General features: G+C 41.8%; 1 protein-coding gene across 2 annotated transcripts in view; it reads right to left on the bottom strand.

Moving 5' to 3' along the window:
• Window positions 1-19,907, bottom strand: part of DOCK2 (dedicator of cytokinesis 2) — a 475,532-nt gene that overhangs the window by 113,485 nt on the left and 342,140 nt on the right. For both annotated transcript variants that reach the window (XM_073620719.1, XM_073620720.1), the window contains exons 42-43: window positions 12,104-12,185; window positions 11,471-11,555 (exon numbers count right to left, since the gene is read on the bottom strand). In XM_073620719.1, the coding sequence (XP_073476820.1) occupies window positions 11,471-11,555; window positions 12,104-12,185 (167 nt within the window). The remainder of the gene's footprint in view (window positions 1-11,470; window positions 11,556-12,103; window positions 12,186-19,907) is intronic.

Here is a 19,907-nt window from a genome sequence, read left to right as displayed (position 1 = left end):
GAAGTGCGAGTTCAAGCGACAAAGCATCCAATTTTTGGGACTAATTCTCTCCACCGAAGGTGTCAAGATGGTCCCACAAAAGGTTACTGCCATTCTAGATTGGCCAGCCCCAGTGGACAAAAAAGGCATTTTGTCGGATTCTCAAACTTTTACCGTAAATTTATCAGAGGGTTTTCAGCCATCATATCTCCTATCATGCAACTGACCAAACAAGCTCAAAATGCTTTTAAAACTCTTAAAAAACTGTTCATTTCCGCACCAGTTCTGAAGCACCCTGACCCAGCATTACCCAATGTGTTAGAAGTGGACGCATTAGAAATGGCAGTCGGAGCAGTACTTTCCCAAAGACAGGGACCCAAGGCCTTGTTACACCCAGTTGCCTTCTTCTCCCGCAAACTGTCAAACTCTGAAAGGAATTATGACGTTGGGGATCGAGAACTCCTGGCCATTAAAAATGCATTGGAGGAGTGGAGATACCTCTTAGAAGGAGCAACGCACCCGATTCTAATCTATACGGACCACAAGAACCTGGAATACCTGAGGACTGCCAAGAGACTCAAACCATGCCAGGCTAGATGGGCACTCTTCTTTTCCAGGTTCTCTTTCCATCTTACTTACAGACCAGGATCCAAGAACACCAAACCTGATGCTCTCTCTCGAATGTTCTGTGAGTCCGGAGAATCTGCACCGCCTGACACTATCCTGCCTTCTGAGAACTTTCTGCTACTTCAGGGAGACCTGCTCTCACAAGGTAAACAGGCTTCGGTGAATGTCCCCTCACCTCTGGGAATAACGCTGCAGGCCAGGGATGGTCTGATGTGGAACGAGAACAAAATATTCTTACCAGAAAGTCTACGTGTTTCCGTCTTGGGATTGTGTCATGACCACAAGTTAGCCGGACATTAAAAACAGTAAAACTATTGAACTTGTGTAATGTACATTCTGGTGGCCTCAAGTTAAAAAGGACTGCAAGGGCTGTGTAGAGTCCTGTACCACATGCATACGGAATAAGAAAAGTAAAACCAAAGCATGGGGTTTGCTGAAACCGCTATCAGTCCTGGAAAGACCCTGGAAGAATATTTCAATCAATATTTTCGTGGAACTTCCACCATCAGACGGTTTCTCCACCATCTTTGTGGTGGTAAACCGATTTTCCAAGATGGCCCACTTCCTGCCCATGAAAGGCACACCATCTGCCCTGGAGACAGCTCAAATTTTTGTGAAAGAAATCGTTAGACTCCATGGAGTCCCAGCAAACATCATCTCAGACCGGGGGATGCAATTTACCTCAAGGTTCTGGAGGTCACTATGCGAAATGCGAAACCTTGGGAATAGAATTGTCATTTTCTTCTGCATACCATCCCCAAACGAACGGGCAAACAGAGAGAACCAACCAGACTCTTGAGCAATATTTACATTGTTTTTCCTCATTTTCACAAGATGACTGGGCCGCATTACTCCCTTTAGCAGAATTCGCTTATAACAACTCCATTCGCTCTGCCACAAAACAGTCCCCATTCTTCGCTAATTACAGATTTAATCCATCATTTCTGACCAGTACCTTTCCGGAATGTTCAGTACCTGCTGTACTTGAAACTGTGAATTTCTTTGATACCAATAACAAACTGCTACAAACAACTATGGCTAAAACTCAAGAACATAACAAACAGGTCTTTGATAAAAAGAGACATGGAGAATTAATACTGGAACCTGGCGATCGGGTTTGGCTGTCCAGAGCAAACCTAAAACTAGCATGTCCTTCTAAAAAATTAGGTCCTAAATTCATGGGACCCTTACCAGTAAGGAGGCGGATCAACGACGTGGCCTACGAGCTAGAACTGCCAGATTCCTTTAAGATACATCCTGTCTTTCACTTGGCTTTGTTAAAACCGGTGACCCCTGATCCATTCCCTGGTCGGGATGCGGGTCCACCCGAACCAATACTAATTGATGGGGCAGAAGAATTTGAAGTCGAGGCAATTCTGGACTGTAGGAAAAGAAGAAATCAGATCCAGTATCTAGTTAAGTGGAAGGTGTATGGCCCAGAAGAAAACTCATGGGAACCCGAGGATAATGTCCACGCTGAAAGACTTGTTCAGGCATTTAAGAGATCCCATCCTTTGAAGTTGGCCCGATTGGGCACCTGGAGGCTGCCCATTGGGAGGGGGTAATGTCAGGAAGGGCAAGCCAGCAATCAAGATGGTGACCAAAGATTTCCCCTCTGTTCTGCATGTCCCACTGAGAAGGGGTGCGCGGGCACTTTTGCGCGCACCTGCGCACACGCGTGCACCTATGCACGTGTGCACACGCTCGTGCACTACTACCACACAAAATGCTAACGTTGGCGCGCACAGGCGCACACGCGCGTGCCTAGTAATATTTGTGGCACCAAACAGACTATTTAACTCCTTGGATCGGTGCTGTCTGGTCTACAGCGTTACCTGAGACCCCTGATTGTTGTTTGTCTATATCCTGCACCAATTGATCATACCCAGCTTGCTCCTGACTATCCCTGCTTATCTGCCTGCATCTGACCTTGGCCTGTTTGACTACGTTCCAGCCTGCTCCCTCTGTTATTACCTCGCTGCCAGTATGTTGCCGAACCTGCCTGTACCTGAGACCACGTTCCTGTCTGCTCCTTCTGCTACCTTGTTGCCAGCCTGTTGCCAAACCTGCCTGCACCTGACCCTGCTCCTGTGTCCACCTGCTCTGGACTTGTGTACCTACACTTCCAGTTCATCTGCCTGCACCTGCCTGAGCTCCAGTTTCCAGTCTAACAGCTGTTCCTGGGTCCGTTCCAGTTCCTGCTTCAGCTCCGGTCCAGTTCCTCTACCAGCAACCTTGCCAGGCACTCGTGCGACTCTGCACTCCTGCACCCCCTGTCTGCTCTATCAGGGGCCTTGAGTCAGAGGTGTAAGAGAGGCCTCCCTCTGCACACCAGACTCTACCACCAGGTACGTGACAGCGTTACTACAAGTTTAACGCCGTATATTTCAGTGCGTTAGGTTCCCTTTAACGCAGTATATTTCAGTGTGCTACTGCAAGTTTAACGCCGTATATTTTAGTGCGTTACCTTCTGTTTAACCAGTATAGTTCACAGCATGCTGTCTAACTCTTCTTGCAACTCAGAGGGATGCAAGACAGGGCGCAGTGCTGCAGCTTGTTGTGCCCCCACGTCTCCATACAGCTAGTGGTGTTGATGCGAGTTTTGTCAGCTCTACCCCCTACTCCTCCTCCTCCATGCCCTTCTCTGCTGATTTGTCCTATGAACCACATGTACCCCCTAAGGGGCTATTCAATGAGTCAGGCTAAAAGGTGCCATGCAGTGCTGTAGGCTGGTGTGTCTAGGGGACAGGAACCACACCGGAGCAGAGATTCTTGCAGCTCTGCAGGGGCAGGCCCAGAGGTGGTTTACGCCATGCCAGCTGGAGCCAGGAATGGTGGTGTGAGATAATGGCACAAACCTCCTGTCTGCTCTTAGGGAAAGTTGACACATGTGCCATGCCTGGCACATGTCCTCACTTTGATGGTGCAGTGTTTCCTAAATAGGTACCCAGGGTTGGAAGATCTGTTAAAGCAGGCCAGAAGAGTCTGTAGCCATTTCAGGTGGTCATACACAGCCAGTGCTTGGTTGGCTGAAATTCAGCGGGAATTCCACCTGCCCATAAATCGACAGATGGAACTCGACTTTGGCAATGCTGCACATGCAGCAGAGGGCCATCAACGAGTACCTGTGTGAGTATGGCACAACGACAGGCTCAGCTTTTTTTCCCCACGCCAATGGCTGCTCATAAAGGATGCATGCACTGTACTGTCACCATTTGAGGAGGCCACAAGGATGGTGAGCCGTGACAGTGAGACAATCCCTGTTGTATTCCTGCTGGAGCAGACTCTGCATGGCATTATGGACAGGGCATTAGAGGCAGAGCAGTGGGAGGAAGAGGAGTACTTCCTTTCCTCTCAAGGCCAACTTTATGAAAACACCATTGTTCCTACGTCACAGAACACACAAAAGAAGAGGGAGCAGGAGGAGAAGGCTCTGGCAGTTTTGGAGGCATTGAAGCAGAGGAAGACATACGTCAAAAAGTAAGAGATGGTTTTCCATCCCCAGAACCCTTGGGAGTAGTACATGGCTGGGAAGAGGCAGTTCCAGATACTATAATCCTCCAGGGCCCCCTAGGAGTCTGTTTCTCATGCCTCTGCAAATTTGCGGTGCATGGGCTCTCTAATGCTTCAAAGCTTGCGAAAGGACCCAAGAATACGCAGCATAAAGGAGAAGGATCACTATTGGTTGGAAACCCTCCTTGACCACCGTTACAAGAGGGAAGTCTCAGAACTCATCCCGTCCCCACAGAGAGTGCAGAAGATGAAATCTCGTGAGGACACCCGGCCAGCTGTCGCAGTTATACTGCGGCAGAATGGCACTGCTGCGCGAGCCGTCGTAGCTGTACGTCGGCTCTTTAAGACTCTATAGCAGGCACCCATCGCGCATGCCCGGCGGGCCCGATGACCACCGGGCACCCGCAATCGCTTGTGACAGAGCGAGAACTAGATCTGTAAACACTCAAATCCTGGTTCTATCAGGGGAGAGGAGAGAGATTGTGTGTTCCTATTAATTAGGAACAACAATCTCTCTCCTCCTCTAGTCAGCCACATTCCCCCTTACAGTTAGAACACACATAGGGAACACATTTAACCCCTTGATCGCCCCCTAGTATTAACCCCTTCCCTGCCAGTGACATTTATACAGTCATCAGTGGCTATTTTTAGCTCTGATCGCTGTATAAATGTCACTGGTCCCAAAAAAAGTGTCAAAAGTGTCCGATGTGTCTAATGTGTCCAATGTGTTCATCACAATGTTGCAGTCTCGATAAAAATCGCAGATCACTGCCATTACTAGTAAAATAAAAATAATAATATTCTATCCCCTATTTTATAGACGCTATAACTTTTCCGCAAACCAATCAATATACGCTTATTGCGATTTTTTTTTAACAAAATATGTAGAAGAATACATATCGGCCTAAACTGATGAAAACTTTTTTTTTTAACCACTTGCTTACTGGACACTTAAACCCCCTCCTGCCCAGACCAATTTTTAGCTTTCAGCGCTGTCACACTTTGAATGACAATTGCACGGTCATGCTACACTGTACTCAAATTAAATTTTGATCATTTTTTCACACAAATGGAGCTTTCTTTTGGTGGTATTTAATCACCACTTGGGTTTTTATTTTTTGCTAAACAAACAAAAAAGACAGAAATTTTTGAAAAAAAAAAACACATTGTTTTATAGTTTGTTATAAAATTTTGCAAATGAGTAATTTTTCTCCTTCACTGATGACGCTGCACTGATGGGCACTGATGGGCTGCACTGATGGGCACTGATGGGCTGCACTGATAGGCACAGATAAGGTGACACTGATAGGCACTGATGGGCACTGATAAGACGGCACTGATAGGCACTGATAAGACGGCACTGATGGGCACTAATAAGACAGCACTGATGGGTAGCACTGATGAGTGGCACTGATGGGTGGCACTGATGGGCACTGATAGGTGGCACTGATGGGCACTGGTAGGTGGCACTGATGGGAACTGGTTGGTGCTATTGATAGGCAGCAGTGGTGATGAGGCAGTGATTGGTGACATTTATAGGTGGCACTGTGGGCATTGATAGGTGACACTGTGGGCACTGATAGGTGACACTGTGGGCACTGATGGGTGGTACTGTGGGCACTGGTAGGGGGCACTGGTGGGCACTGGTAGGTGGCACAGAAGCCTCTGCAGAGGCTCTCCACGATCGGGACTGATGTCCCTCTCACAGCCGCAGGTGACCAGGGTGAGGAGAAAAAATATCCAATTACCGGCTCTGTTTATATCACATGATCAGCTGTCATTGGCTGGGGGCGCGCAGGCCGCTCGAGCACGGGAGGACGTCTATGGACGCCCTCCCGGCAAAGTAGGTCTGCGCTGTAGCCGTCTTTCGGCTATAGGTGGATGGGAAGTGGTTACATTTTGGGATATTTACTATCACAAAAAGTACAAAATATTGTGGTTTTTTTCAAAATTGTCGCTCTCTTTTTGTTAAACAAAAAAAAAAAAAACGCAGAGGTGATCAAACACCACCAAAAGAAAGCTCTATTTGTGGGGAAATAAAGGACATAAATTTTGTTTGGGTACAATGACGCACGACCGCGCAATTGTCAATTAAAGCGAGAGCGAGAGAGAGAGAGTCTAGGAGCCCAGAAAAAAAAGGGCTCTGACAGGACAGTGCAGAGACAGAGTGAGGTGAGAACAACTGTGCCCAAAATTGTCAGTCAGAGAAAGAGAGAGCTTGAGTTGGCAGAAGTCCCCAACTATTTGTGGATCTCCTGAGTCTGCAGCGAGTTTTTGGAGCTATTGTGGTGGGAGGACGATGCGTGGGTTGTCATCTACAGAGTCCAGAGACAGAGGGAAGCCATTCTTTTAAAAGCTACTACAGTGTGGGAAAGCAGTTCTGGGACCGGAAAACATGCTGCCTGCCAGAGTCGCCACCTAAGCAAGTGGATGCCTGACCGGAGGGGCAACTAGCAGTGCTACCGGGACTGGTGAGCGGGCCTCGCGGCCCCTACTTGCTACCACTACTAGAGAATAAAGCAACTAGAAGCTACTTAACCAGTGACCCCATAGCTCTAATACTGCCTGTAGGCCTTACTGACACCCGCAACGGGCGATAACGAGCTCCAACAAAATGTAAGACTAAGGACTGCCCCTAGTTTTAATTACCTTAAAGCTCTATCGGCTGACCAGTTAAGGCACTCAGAACTAGTATAGAGCTGCTATCATTCTGAACACATTTAGAGTTATTATTTATATTGATTTTAGCTAATGATATAGAAGTGTACTGCTGTTTTTTTTTTTCTCCTTTACAATTTTCTACTTGGGTATAGTTCTTTTACCCTGTTTAGCAGCCTGTGTCTGAATTTGCCTGGTATGTTGTTTAATTCTGTTGAAACTGCCATTTATGCTAATCTGCATTAATAGATTAAGCACGTTATCTCTAACTTGGGGTGTGTGTTTTTTTTCTACTAGCAATACCTCACAGCAAGTTAAAGGGTATTTTACATTTGTGGTTTTACTTGTGCTTGCAGAAGGTGTGTCAGAGGAGCTTGTTCTTGGAATGGAGGCGTGGAATAGAAACCCAAAATTACCAAGCGGCTCCTTTGGGGGTAGCGCTACAGCTGTTAAAGGCTATTACTGTGAAACAGAAAACCATAGAACAATGGAGGATGGAATAGGGGAAGATAGGGGAGGGCTATGGCTATGGCTATGGCTTCATATGAGAGTGCATACTTCAAAGTTAATTATTGAAGTTTGTTACAGATTACCCAGTTTTAATGAGGATGCAGAGATATAAAAAGGGCTTCAAGACATTGATAATAATAAGGGATATTAACTACCCTGAAATTGACCAAAATAATGGCGCTGCTGGAACAGTATCAGGGTAGGAAGTTTTAAACCTATTACAAGACAATTTCTTTTACTACAATTTACAGAAACCTAAAAATGCTACTCTGCTGGACCCAGTAATCTCAAAACATGTGGAGCTTATTACTAATGTTCATATAAAAAGTACATCTGGGTTGTAATGACCATAACATGATTTAATTTAATCACTTCAGCCCCGGAAAATTTTACCCTTTTCTTGACCAGAGCACTTTTTACAATTTGGCACTGCGTCGCTTTAAATGATATTTGCACAGTCATGCAATGCTGTACCCAAATTAAATATGCGTCCTTTTTGTCCCACAAATAGAGCTTTCTTTTGGTGCTATTTGATCACCTCTGCATTTTTATTTTTTGCGCTATAAAAAAAAAAAATAGCGACAATTTTGAAATAAAACAATATTTTTTACTTTTTGCTATAATAAATATCCCCAAAAATGTTTTTAAAGAACAAATTTCTTCATCGGTTTAGGCCAATATATATTCTTCTACATAATTTTGGTAAAAAAAAAATCACAATAAGCGTATATTGTTTGTGCTTGTTTTTTTTACTAGTAATGGCGGTGATCTGCAATTTTTAGCAGTACTGGGACATTGCAGCAGACATATCGGACACTTTTGACACATTTTTGGGACAATTGACATTTATACAGCGACCAGAGCTATAAAAATGCACTGATTACTGTGTAAATGTCACTGGTAGGGAAGGGGTTAACACTAGGGGGCGATCAAGGGGTTAACATGTGTGTTCCCTAGGTGTGTTCTAACTGTATGGGGATAGAACTGACTGAGGGAGGAGACATATCGTTGTTCCTACTTAGTAGGAACAAACAATATGTCTCCTCTCCCCTGACAGAACAGGGATTTGTGTGTTTACACACACACAAATCTCTGTGCTGGCCCTCGTGCCCACAATCGCGCATGGTCGACAGCGATAATGCCTGCCTGCCACAGACATCAGGTCCCCCGCCGTGCGGCACGCACATGCCCTCTGGTGGCTCATAAAGGGAACAATGTACCCATACAGGGTTTCGCCCAGCAGAGCCATTCTGCCGACGGATATGAGTGAGCCGGTCGGCAAGTGGTTATTGTGAGTTTTAAGAGAGCAAATTTTCAAGGCTGAGAGCTGCTCTAAGACTTAGACTGGGGGGGGGGGGGGGATTATTGCCATTGAAGAACAAAGAACAGAAATGGAAATGTTTCAAATCAACTGTATGCAAACACACTGCAATATACAGGATCTCCCCATGGGCAGTAAATTTAAAAGGCTAAAAATGAAACCTATCTGGCTCTCGTCAAGTTAGAAAAAACTTGAATAATTAGAAAAGAGCATTTTAAAAAATGGAGAAACACCATCATCAATTAAAAGTTACAAAGAACATAATATGTAAAATTTTTGGACAATCTTCTCTCTATTAAAATATACTGGATTTAGTATTTATACCCCTATCTGGGATTACAATAATCTTCAGGAGCTCAGGGAGAGGAACATTTTTAGTAACTGGAGGGGTTATGGTATTATGAGACTCTACTGTAGACCTTGCATGTAAGTCACGCAGGGTGGAGGACTTAGGAGAACTGACAGATGGGCAATGGTACTACATTCTAGAATCTCTACCTTAATATCACTGTCACCGCCCCAAAAATTGATGTGGTTATTTATATATTGTATTTCATAGATCATATTGCAAACCTCAAAAGTTGTTCCAGTTTGCCCAGTTTGGTGTTTGCTGGGCTTCATGGATCAGGAGTTGATTATCTCAACTATATAGGTGTTTATACATCAGTGTATCTTTACCCCTCTCCCACTTAACTTGGTTAGAAACAGTAAACAATGTTTTGGTGAGATTTATTTTTTTTTTACATATACCTAACGTGGTTGTCTGGTCATGTTTAAAAATGTCATATTATTCTAATTTCCCCTCTTTTTATTGGGGTTATGCCCTAACTTAGTGCACTAAGATAATGGTGGTCTTGCGATGTTTACCCCTTTTTTACAGTCTTAAAGTATGACAAGATATTTAAATGGTGGCTACTTCAATGCTTTATTAGTAATTAGTACATATCTCTTTCCTCCTTCATAGACTTATTCTCTATATAATATCTCTATATAATAAAGTGCTGAGTGAATTTGTATCTAAACACATTGTTTACTTTGTCTGCTATTGGACATATACTTATACCATATCAACATTATTGTGTGAATAATTTACATTGTACATGTGTTATTATTTGTTTATTTCTATTTTAGGTAGCAATTTTTTTTGTTAGAACCTTTCGCTCCTAAGGAAGCGCCATATGCAAAACATGTAGAGCTCTATGTGAAGGGATGGTGGAACCCTCTACTGTTAGAGCTTTGTATCTTTATCTGAGGTTATATTATTATATACTTCTATCAATTTTGGACCACCAACCATATCCCTATATCTATAAATGGTGCTCAATGCTACTATGTTTTTAAATTTAGTTGTGCCTTAATGTAGATTTTATATCATGTACCAATAAAATTTTGTATTTCATCCATTTGTTGAAGTTGTGCCCATAAAGTCCATGAACTGCAGTTCAAACCCTATTGTGATCTACATATTTGTTGGCTACTTAGATATTATAATGATGTCAATGGATTCTTAATATATAAACATTATTTTAGTCTCCTGGTAGTTGCTAGATCTGTGTCTTATATCATATAAAAATAAAAATATAACCCAATTATTGGGTAAATTGTGAAGGGGTGGGGGTATTCTTTTTTGGGATAAAATTTTTGGTTTCTATTTATAAGCCAAAATCTTAATAAGAATTCTTTATTTAACCCCTTTAGCTCCAAAAGGTTAACCCCCTTCATGACCAGGACATTTTTTGCAATACAGCACTGCGTTATTTTAACTGACAATTGCGGGGTTGTGTGACGCTATACCCAAATAAAATGTTTGTCCTTTTTTTCCTACAAATAGAGCTTTCTTTTGGTGGTATTTGATCACCTCTGCGGTTTTAATCTTTTGTGCTATAAGCACAAAAAAAAGAGCGACAATTTTGAAAAAAGAAAAAAATTATAATATAATATCTGCTATAAAACATATCCCAAAAAATGTAAAAAATCTAATTTCTTCATCAATTTAGGCTAATATGTATTCTGCTACATATTTTTGGTAAAACAAAAACCCAATAAGCGTATATAGATTGGTTTGCGCAAACGTTATAGCGCCTAAAAACTATGGGATATTTTCCTTTACTTTTTTTTAATAGTAATGGTGGTGATCAGCAACTCATAGTGGGACTTCGATATTGCAGCGGACAAATCGATCACCTAAATGACACTTTTGACACGTTTTGGAGACCAGTGACACTAATACATTGTTTAGTGCTAAAAAATATGCACTGTCACTGTAATAATCACATTGGGGGACGATAAAGATCAGTGTTCCTGCTTAGCAGAAACACAGGATCAGTACATTCCCCCTTTCACAAAACAGCGGTCTGTCTTGTTTACATAGGAAGATTGCCTGTCTCCAGAACGATCGGTGGATCCCGGCGGACATTGTTTTCGCAGAACTTGCTGATTGGCTCCCACTGTGTCCAATCACAGAGGGAGCGGGTTGCCGGCAGCACGAGCGCACGCCCGCCCTAGACCCGGAAGTGTCAGATATATGTGCGTGGGGCGGTCCGCAAGCGGTTAAAATAAAATTAAACATAAATAAAAAATTCTAAATGAGCGACATGTTGCAAAAAGGAGGACAAACCCTCAGAAATTATTCAAATATATTATTAGTAAAAAGGTCAGTTCTGAGCATGTAGGCCCTTTATGAGATCCTTCAGCCCCAAAATAACCACAATGACTCAAAATTGATATGAAACAAGACCAGGATCACCTCAACCCAATGGATGACAAAATAGTCAAAAGGGTGAATAAAGCACCTGGGCCACATATCATCAAAGACTTGAGCTCTATTATTTCACAGCAATACAGGCAGTTTAATATACTTACAGCAAATTCATTCTCTGGATCAATGGACCCCTTCCTAACAGGTCTTGAGTAGTGGAATCTCTGCACATAATTTGACTTATAAAAGCTGTAAAACATACAGGTTTTGTAGGTAAAGTAAACAGTGGTGTAAACTTTATCTCTTGCTCATGATCATACTATAATTAAATGCCCACTTAGAAATTCTATCTCACAGAGCCATCTGAAATATAACTGAATTCATTTTGTTGAATTTACATTTTAGATGACATTATTAGCAACAAAACTGTGAACTTTCACTTACAACATATACAGAGCTAATTCATAACAATGACCGTTTCTTTTTTGTAAGGATCTACAAATGATAAACGAATATAGTGTAGTATTGTGTAATGTAATATAGTATGTAATTTAGTATTTTGCTTGATTGTGACAAAATAAATTTGAAATATAGTTTGTTTCATTTAAATAGCAACTACAGTAAGCACATAAAGCAATTCGCTGAACTGCTAACAATCCAGAAAGCATTGCAACTTTACTAGTTAGAATATTTACCAAGTTTTAAAGTACCTGAAAAAGAATCTTTCAGAAAAGACCAGCTTGTAGGAATCTGTAATACTACAGTTTAATGAAGGTAAGCTAGTGATTGATACCTACTTTATTATCTGGTCAGGTACTGGTTTGTTTCTAAACTGGGGTTGCTCCTCAAGCACAGGTTGAACTGTGAAGCACTGGATGTCTGAAATGCCAAGTTGTTAAGGTGCAAAGATAGGTCAAACATTCAACATCACGTCCCATATCAAACAGTACAGTTGCCAGCTATGGAATGCTTTAATAATACTATATTAAACTAAAAGATTTATGCAAACTAGCTGAAAGGGAAAATGTAAAAACATCCTAAATTATTGGAATTGGAGAACTGATGAAACTGGAAGGTTTTGACATATGGAAGCATAAAGGGCTGAGGTATATGGCACAATTATTTCAGGAAGATGTGATGAAAACCTTTATAGAATTAAGCAATGAATACAGTATCCCAAACCAAAGATTTTTACAGATTAGGTATGCTATAAAAGCATAGGGTCGCTCTCATGAATTAAAATGTAATAAATCTGTGTTTATAGCACTGCTGGATAAAAGGGATACAAAACAGGGTCTGATATCACAATTATATGATATATTATATGATAAGTTTCAAGCATCAGTGGATATACCAGCAGGGACACCATGGACTTGCTATCTGGGGTCAATATCAGATGAACAATGGGCAGTGGCACTGTCAGCAGTACCCATGGTCTCTCTATCCCCTGAGCAAAACCCAACTCAATTATTGAACTTACATAGGGCCTATTATACACCTGAGAAGCTATTTAAATGGAAGCGTGGAGACACACCTCTATGCCCTAGATGTAAAGGGAGCCCTGCTAATTTAATACATATGTTATGGAGATGCTCCAAACTTTATCGCTATTGGCATGCGGTAGTATCTATTTTTAATGGCCTTTTGGGACAAAGCTCCCGATGGAGCCAGGTGGATGTCTTTTGAGTATCCTGGATGAGTCCAGGATCCTGAGAGACTTCATTGTACCAATAATAAGGAGTTTGTTTCAGGTGCGTAAGCTGATAACACAAAAATGGGTGTCACCATATCCTCCAACAATAGCGTTTTGGAAAATACAAATAAGGGAAACCCTAGTTAAAGAGACATATATCTTCTTACATAGAGGTTGTCCAGGAAATTGGAAAAAATATGGAAAAGATGGTTGGATATCTTGGACTGAATGATGAGACGGGAGCAGTTAGGTAATTAGGGAGTGTGGGGGAGGGGGGGTTATGGTTTGGGGAGGTGGGGGTTTTCCCCCATGTTTCCCTTTTTTTTTTGTTTATATGATGTGTATTTCAATATGTACATGGGATGTATGTTTGTTTGTATAGTTTGTTTATAAAATTAATTAAAAAATGACGTGAAAAAAAAAATCTTGGAATTGTAGCAATAAAGAAGATGATTTTGACCTGCATTCAACAAAAAAAATCAAACTTTTCAATAATCTTCAAATGTATGAGAACTAATATAGCTGATGTAATAAAGTGATATTAAACCCTCAGTGTTTAAGCATTTTCAGTAGCTGATTTAATCACTTACTTAGTATGCATTTTCTCTACTTTTTCAATCCTTGCCTAAGTTCCTGTTTAAGTTGGTGCTAGACTGCTGCACTGAGATAATAGGGATGCCCAAATTTGCACTACTGTGAATAATACCTGATGGAACATTATCAGTAGAGATGCATACTATGTGGATAAGATCCCTATACTTAGCACGTAAAGTTACAAAAATGGTCATCCGCTGATCCTCCAACCCATAAACAATGGGTTGAGAAACTTAATTTTATACTTAAGAGAGAAAAATTAACATATAAGCATAGAGGTACACCCCCAAGGTTTGGCAAAATTCTGTCATGTTGGATAGAAGCTAGTAATGAACTATATGATGGGGTATCTAGTAGAGAGGAGGGAAGGTAGAGGAGACAGATGGGAGTAAAGAGCTGGGGTAGTAAGGTGAGAAGCAGAAGAGAAGAAACTAGTATGTAAAAGAAAGACAATATGATGCTGCATAGAGGAAGTTGCCATAAGTCTGATCACTGATATCAGGGGAGCCTAATGTGTTATGTAAAATGTATTTATGCTCCCATTATGTTTTGGTTATTATAAGTTAAGTTATTTTTGTCTGAGAGGTGCAAGGTTTGTTTGATGTGTGTGCTTCCTTATTTTTTGATACTTTATGGACTAATTTTATATATTTTGTTTGTATGTTTAATAATAAAAAAAATATTTGATTTACAAAAAAAGACTGCTGCACCAGGTTTCCTGTGTCTTTGTGGTACCGTAATCTTGCAGTCACCCTAGTATGTAGGGGCTGGAGATGTGCCTCCCTATACTGTGCGCATTATTAGAAACATACAGCCCCGAAGTCTAGGATAGCAGAGCACTCCCCTCCTCCTCATCCCTTATCCAAGTTAAGGCCGACCATACACTGAGCAAATTTCTTTCTGGCAAACACGGGTTTCAGGAAAGAAATTTGCTCAAATCTCCCATCAACACAAATAGTGTTGATGCAGGAATCTCTCCTGCCGGGCCATTATCTTCTTCCGGCGGGTGATGGGGGGTGGGAAGGACGAGAGATTCGAACCGTGTATGGCCTGCCTAACAGACTGGCTCAGTACTAGACAGTAGTCCACTTTTAACTCTTTTCTATGAATACCAGAAGTTCAGAAAAGCAGCACTGGGGAAGCATGAGCCAGCAACATTGAAAGTTGTAAACTTATAAGGCTGGGGTAAGATTTTTAACAATTAGTTTACTGGGGAATGTTTTTTTTTTTTTTATTATACTCAATATGTTAAGCTAAAAATGCTGAGTTTAATACTTCTTTAAGAATTGTCTTTTATACTTCAGGTTTGTTTCCCTTCTTTTAATACATTTCAATAACAAATAGTGTATTTATGAACCATGTTGTCCTCAGGATATGTGAATAACAATACATATTGTGCAGCCTAAATTTCTTTCTGTATTATACTCTTCAACTATTTTATTTTGTGTGTATTTGATATTACATTACCTCTACCATGACCGCTTGTTCTTGGTGAACTTCAAACCTAAATCCTTGCTTCTACCATTGCTTTCTATTTGAACTTGTCTTTTGCCAGGTTAATGTTTTGCCTCAGGCCACAGGTGCCTACCATTTCCTGCCTCCCCTTTCTTTTCTTTAGGTTTCTCTCCTCCACAATCTTGCATAGCTCCTCCTCAGCTACATTTTCTTGTGAAATAATCAAAACATTGGCAGCACACCTCTTTCTATTGTTATGGCCTCCTTCCTGATTTTTCAATGTTTTGCATGTTTGTCACACTTTCATTTTTATATAGTCAAAGATAACACAAGTAAACACAATATGCAATTTTTAAAGGAAGGTTTTTATTATTAAGGGAAGACAAAATCCACACAAAAATAAAACAGTGCCCGCATAGCGTCTGTAAAGAGCCTCTCCTCTCCTCTGTTCGCAATCAAGAAATCACTTAAATAAGACTGACTGACAAAGTGAAGTAGACCAAACGATCCTCAAAAGCTACACATCATGCCGGGATCAAAAGAAATTCAGAAACAAATGAGAAAGAAAGTAATTGAGATCTATCTGTCTGGAAAAGGTTATACAGCTATTTCTAAAGCTTTGGGACTCCAGCAAACCACAGTGAGAGCCATTATCCACAAATGGCGAACACATGGAACAGTGGTGAACCTTCCCAGGATTGGGCAGCCAACCAAAATTACCCCAAGAGTGCAGCGATGACTCATCCAAGAGGTCACAAAAGACCCCACAACAACATCCAAAGAACTGCAGGCCTCACTTGCCTCAGTTCAGGTCAGTGTTCATGACTCTACCATAAGAAAGAGACTGGCCAAAAAGACGAAAACCGCTGCTGAGCAAAAAGAACATAAAAGCTGGTCTCCATTATGCCAGAAAACATCTTGATGATCTCCAAGACTTTTGGGAAAATACTCTGTGGACTGACAAGACAAAATTTGAACTTTTTGGAAGGTGTGTGTCCCATTACATCTGGCAGAAAAGAAGAGATTGGAAGTTAACACACACGCTTGATTGCAGTTCTTGCTGTTAAGGGTGGCCCCACTAGTTATTAGGTTTAGGGGGCAAACACTTTTTTACACAGGGCCATGTGGGTTTGGATTTTGTTTTCCCTTAATAATAAAAACCTTTCTTTAAAAATTGCCTGTTGTGTTTACTTGTGTTATCTTTGACTAATATTACCTCTTGTAGCATGTCTGCACACTCTCTGACCATTTCTTGTATCATGTCCAAACACTCTTTGACCATCTACGTAGTTTAAGGTTAAACCTCTTCTCTTCTAATTTTAATGAGTGGGCACGTTTCTTGTTAAACTCCCTTCCTCTAAAAAGTTTTATTTCTATTGTGGGGTCACCAGTACGGTATTTGTAAATTGAAATCATATCCCTTCTCAAGCGTCTTTTCTCCAGAGAGAATAAGTTAAGTGCTTGCAACCTTTCCTCATAATTAACATCCTCCAGACCCTTTATTAGCTTTGTTGCCCTTCTTTGTACTCGCTCCATTTGCAGTACATCCTTCCTGAGGACTGGTGCCCAGAACTGGACAGCATACTCTGGACCAGAGTCTTGTAGAGTGGGAGAATTATTGTTTTATTTCTGGAGTTGATCCCTTTTTTAATGCATGCCAATTTTCTGTTTGCTTTGTTAGCAGCAGCTTGGCATTGCATGCCATTGCCGAGCCCATCATCTACTAGGACCCCCAGGTCCTTTTCCATCCTAGATTCCCCCTGAGGTTCTCCCCCCAGTATATAAATTGTATTCATATATTTGTCACCCAAATGCATTATTTTACATTTTTCTACATTAAACCTCATTTGCCATGTAGTTGCTCACCCCATTCATTTGTTCTGATCTTTTTGCAAGGTTTCCACATCCTGCAGAGAAGTTATTGCCCTGCTTAGCTTAGTATGGTCTGCAAATATAGAGATTGAACTGTTTACCCCATCCTCCAGGTCGTGTATGAACAAATTAAATAGGATTGGTCCCAGCACAGAACCCTGGGGGACCCCACTACCCACCCCAGACCATTCCGTGTACTCCCCATTTATCACCACCCTCTGAACTTGCCCTTGTAGCCAGTTTTCAATCCATGTACTCACCCTATGGTCCATGCAAATGGACCTTATTTTGTACAGTAAACATTTATGAGGAACTGTGTCAAATGCTTTTGCAAAATCCAGATATATCACATCTACCAGCCTTCCTTTATCTAGATGGCAACTCACCTCCTCATAGAAGGTTAATAGATTGGCTTAGCAAGAACGATTCTTCATGAATCCATGCTGATTACTGCTAATGATACCATTCTTATTACTAAAATCATGTATATAGTTCCTTATCCCCTCCAAGAGCTTGCATACTATTGATGTTAGGCTAACTGGTCTGTAATTCCAAGGGATGTATGTTGGGCCCTTTTTAAATATTGGTGCTACATTGGCTTTTCTCCAATCAGCTGGTACCATTCCAGTCAGTAGACTGTCAGTAAAAATTAAGAACAATGGTCTGGCAATAGTCTGAGTTTCCTAAGTACCCTCGGGTGCAAGCTATCTGGTCCTGGTGATTTATTAATGTTAAGTTTCCCAAATCTAATTTTAATTCTGTCCTCTGTTAACCATGGAGCTGCTTCCTGTGATGTGTCATGAGGATAACACTGCAGTTTTGGTTACTGAAGCTACCCGATTCCCTCGTGAAGACTGAGGAGAAGAATAAATTCAATACCTTCGCCATCTCCCCATCCTTTGTAACCAGATGATCTTCCTCATTCTTTATGGGGCCAATATGGTCTGTCCTCCCTTTTTACATACTTAAAGAATTTCTTGAGATTTTTTTTTGCTTTCCCCCGTTATGTGTCTTTCGTGTTCTATCTTAACCACCCTAATTGCCTGTGATCGCGGTTTCCTAAATTGCCCCGTATTTCCACATCCGCAATCAGGTCTGTATTGTTGGTAATCAGTAGATCCAGTAATGCTTTATTTCTAGATGGTGCGTCTACTGTACCATCTGAACCATGAAATTGTCCTGCAAGACATTTAGGAACTGGCGAGCCTTAGACGAATGCATGGTTCCCTCCACCCAGTCTATGCCTGGATAATTAAAATCCCCCATTATGATAACACTTCCCATCCTTGCTGCTAATCTAAATTGTGATAGGAGATCCGTCTCCCCCTCCTCCCTCAGGTTAGGGGGCCTATAGCATACTCCCAGTATTATTTTCCCCTTAGCTTCATCCCTTTGGGATTCCACCTCCTCCCTAGGGCCCTTAGTGATGTCATCTCTGACATTCACTTGTACATTATTCTTGATATATAGGCATACCCCTCCCCCTTTTTTTACCCTCTCTATCCCTGGGATAAAGGATATATCCTAGAATGGTTGTCAGCCAATCATGAGAGCTGTTGAACCAGGTCTCTGAAATTCCCACAACATTCAAATCCTCCTCGTACAACAGTATCTCTAGTTCACCCATCTTGTCCGCCAGGCTCCTGGCATTGGTGAACATGCCACATAGTTTAGACCGGTCGCATACTATCCTCTTATTGGGTATTTCAAGATTGTAACTAGGACTTGTTACTATACTTACCTTGGGTTTATGTGCTTTAGGCAACCTACCACTAATGCCTCCAATACTACCCTCTGGCATATGTTCCGTGCTGACTATCTCTACCTCTGGACCCTCCCCCGTCACCTAGTTTAAAAACCCCGCTAACTTTTTGGCCATCTTACCCAGCTGATCTGCACCCTCCTCATTTAGGTGCAGTGTGTCCCTTCTATAGAACTGGTGATTGACTGAGAAGTCGACCAAGTCCTCCAGGAACCCAAACCCCTCCTTACTCCACCAGCTCCTCAGCCACTTGTTTACTTCCCTAATCTCCCCTTTCTGGAGTGGCTTGATGTACCAGTAGTATTCCTGAGAATACTACCTTGGAGGTCTTTTTCAACAATTTAGCTCCCAAGTGCCTAAAATCGTTCTTTAGGACACTCCATCTGCCTCTGACTTTGTCATTGGTGCCAACATGCACCATGACAGCTGGGTCTTCCCCAGCCCCTCCCAGTAATCTGTCCGCCAGATTACTGATGTGCCGAACACGAGCGCCCGGTAGACAACATACAGATAGGTGCTTCAGGTCATTGTCACAGATTGCCCTCTCTGTCCTTCTAAGAATTTAGTCCCCTCTCTGACTATCTCTTGTATCATGTCCGCACACTCTCTGACCATCTCTTGTAGCATGTCTGCACACTCTCTGACCATCCCCTGTAGCATGTCTGCACACTCTCTGACCATCCCCTGTAGCATGTCTGCACACTCTCTAACCATCCCCTGTATCATATCTGCACACTCTCTGACCATCTCCTGTATCATGCCCGCACACTCTCTGACCATTTCCTGTATCATGTCTGCACACTCTCTAACCATCTCCTGTATCATGTCTGCACACTCTCTGACCATCTCTTGTAGAATGTCCGCACACACTCTCTGACTATCTTTTACAGCGTGTCCGCACACTCTCTGAACATCTCTTGTAGAATGTCTGCACACTCTCTGACCATTTCTTGTATCATGTCCAAACACTCTCTGACCATCTACATAGTTTAAGGTTAAACCTCTTTTCTTCTAATTTTAATGAGTGGGCACATGTCTTGTTAAACTCCCTTCTGCTAAAAAATTGTATTTCTATTGTGGGGTCACCAGTACGGTATTTGTAAATTGAAATCATATCCCCTCTCAAGAGTCTCTTCTCCAGAGAGAATAAGTTAAGTGCTCGCAACCTTTCCTCATAATTAACATCCTCCAGACCCTTTATTAGCTTTGTTGCCCTTCTTTGTAC

The sequence above is a fragment of the Aquarana catesbeiana genome, linkage group LG03 (genome assembly GCF_042186555.1).
Source record: "Aquarana catesbeiana isolate 2022-GZ linkage group LG03, ASM4218655v1, whole genome shotgun sequence".
Classification (NCBI taxonomy): domain Eukaryota; kingdom Metazoa; phylum Chordata; class Amphibia; order Anura; family Ranidae; genus Aquarana; species Aquarana catesbeiana.
Note: the sequence above shows the minus strand (reverse complement) of the source record. Positions and strands in the feature narration are given on the sequence as shown.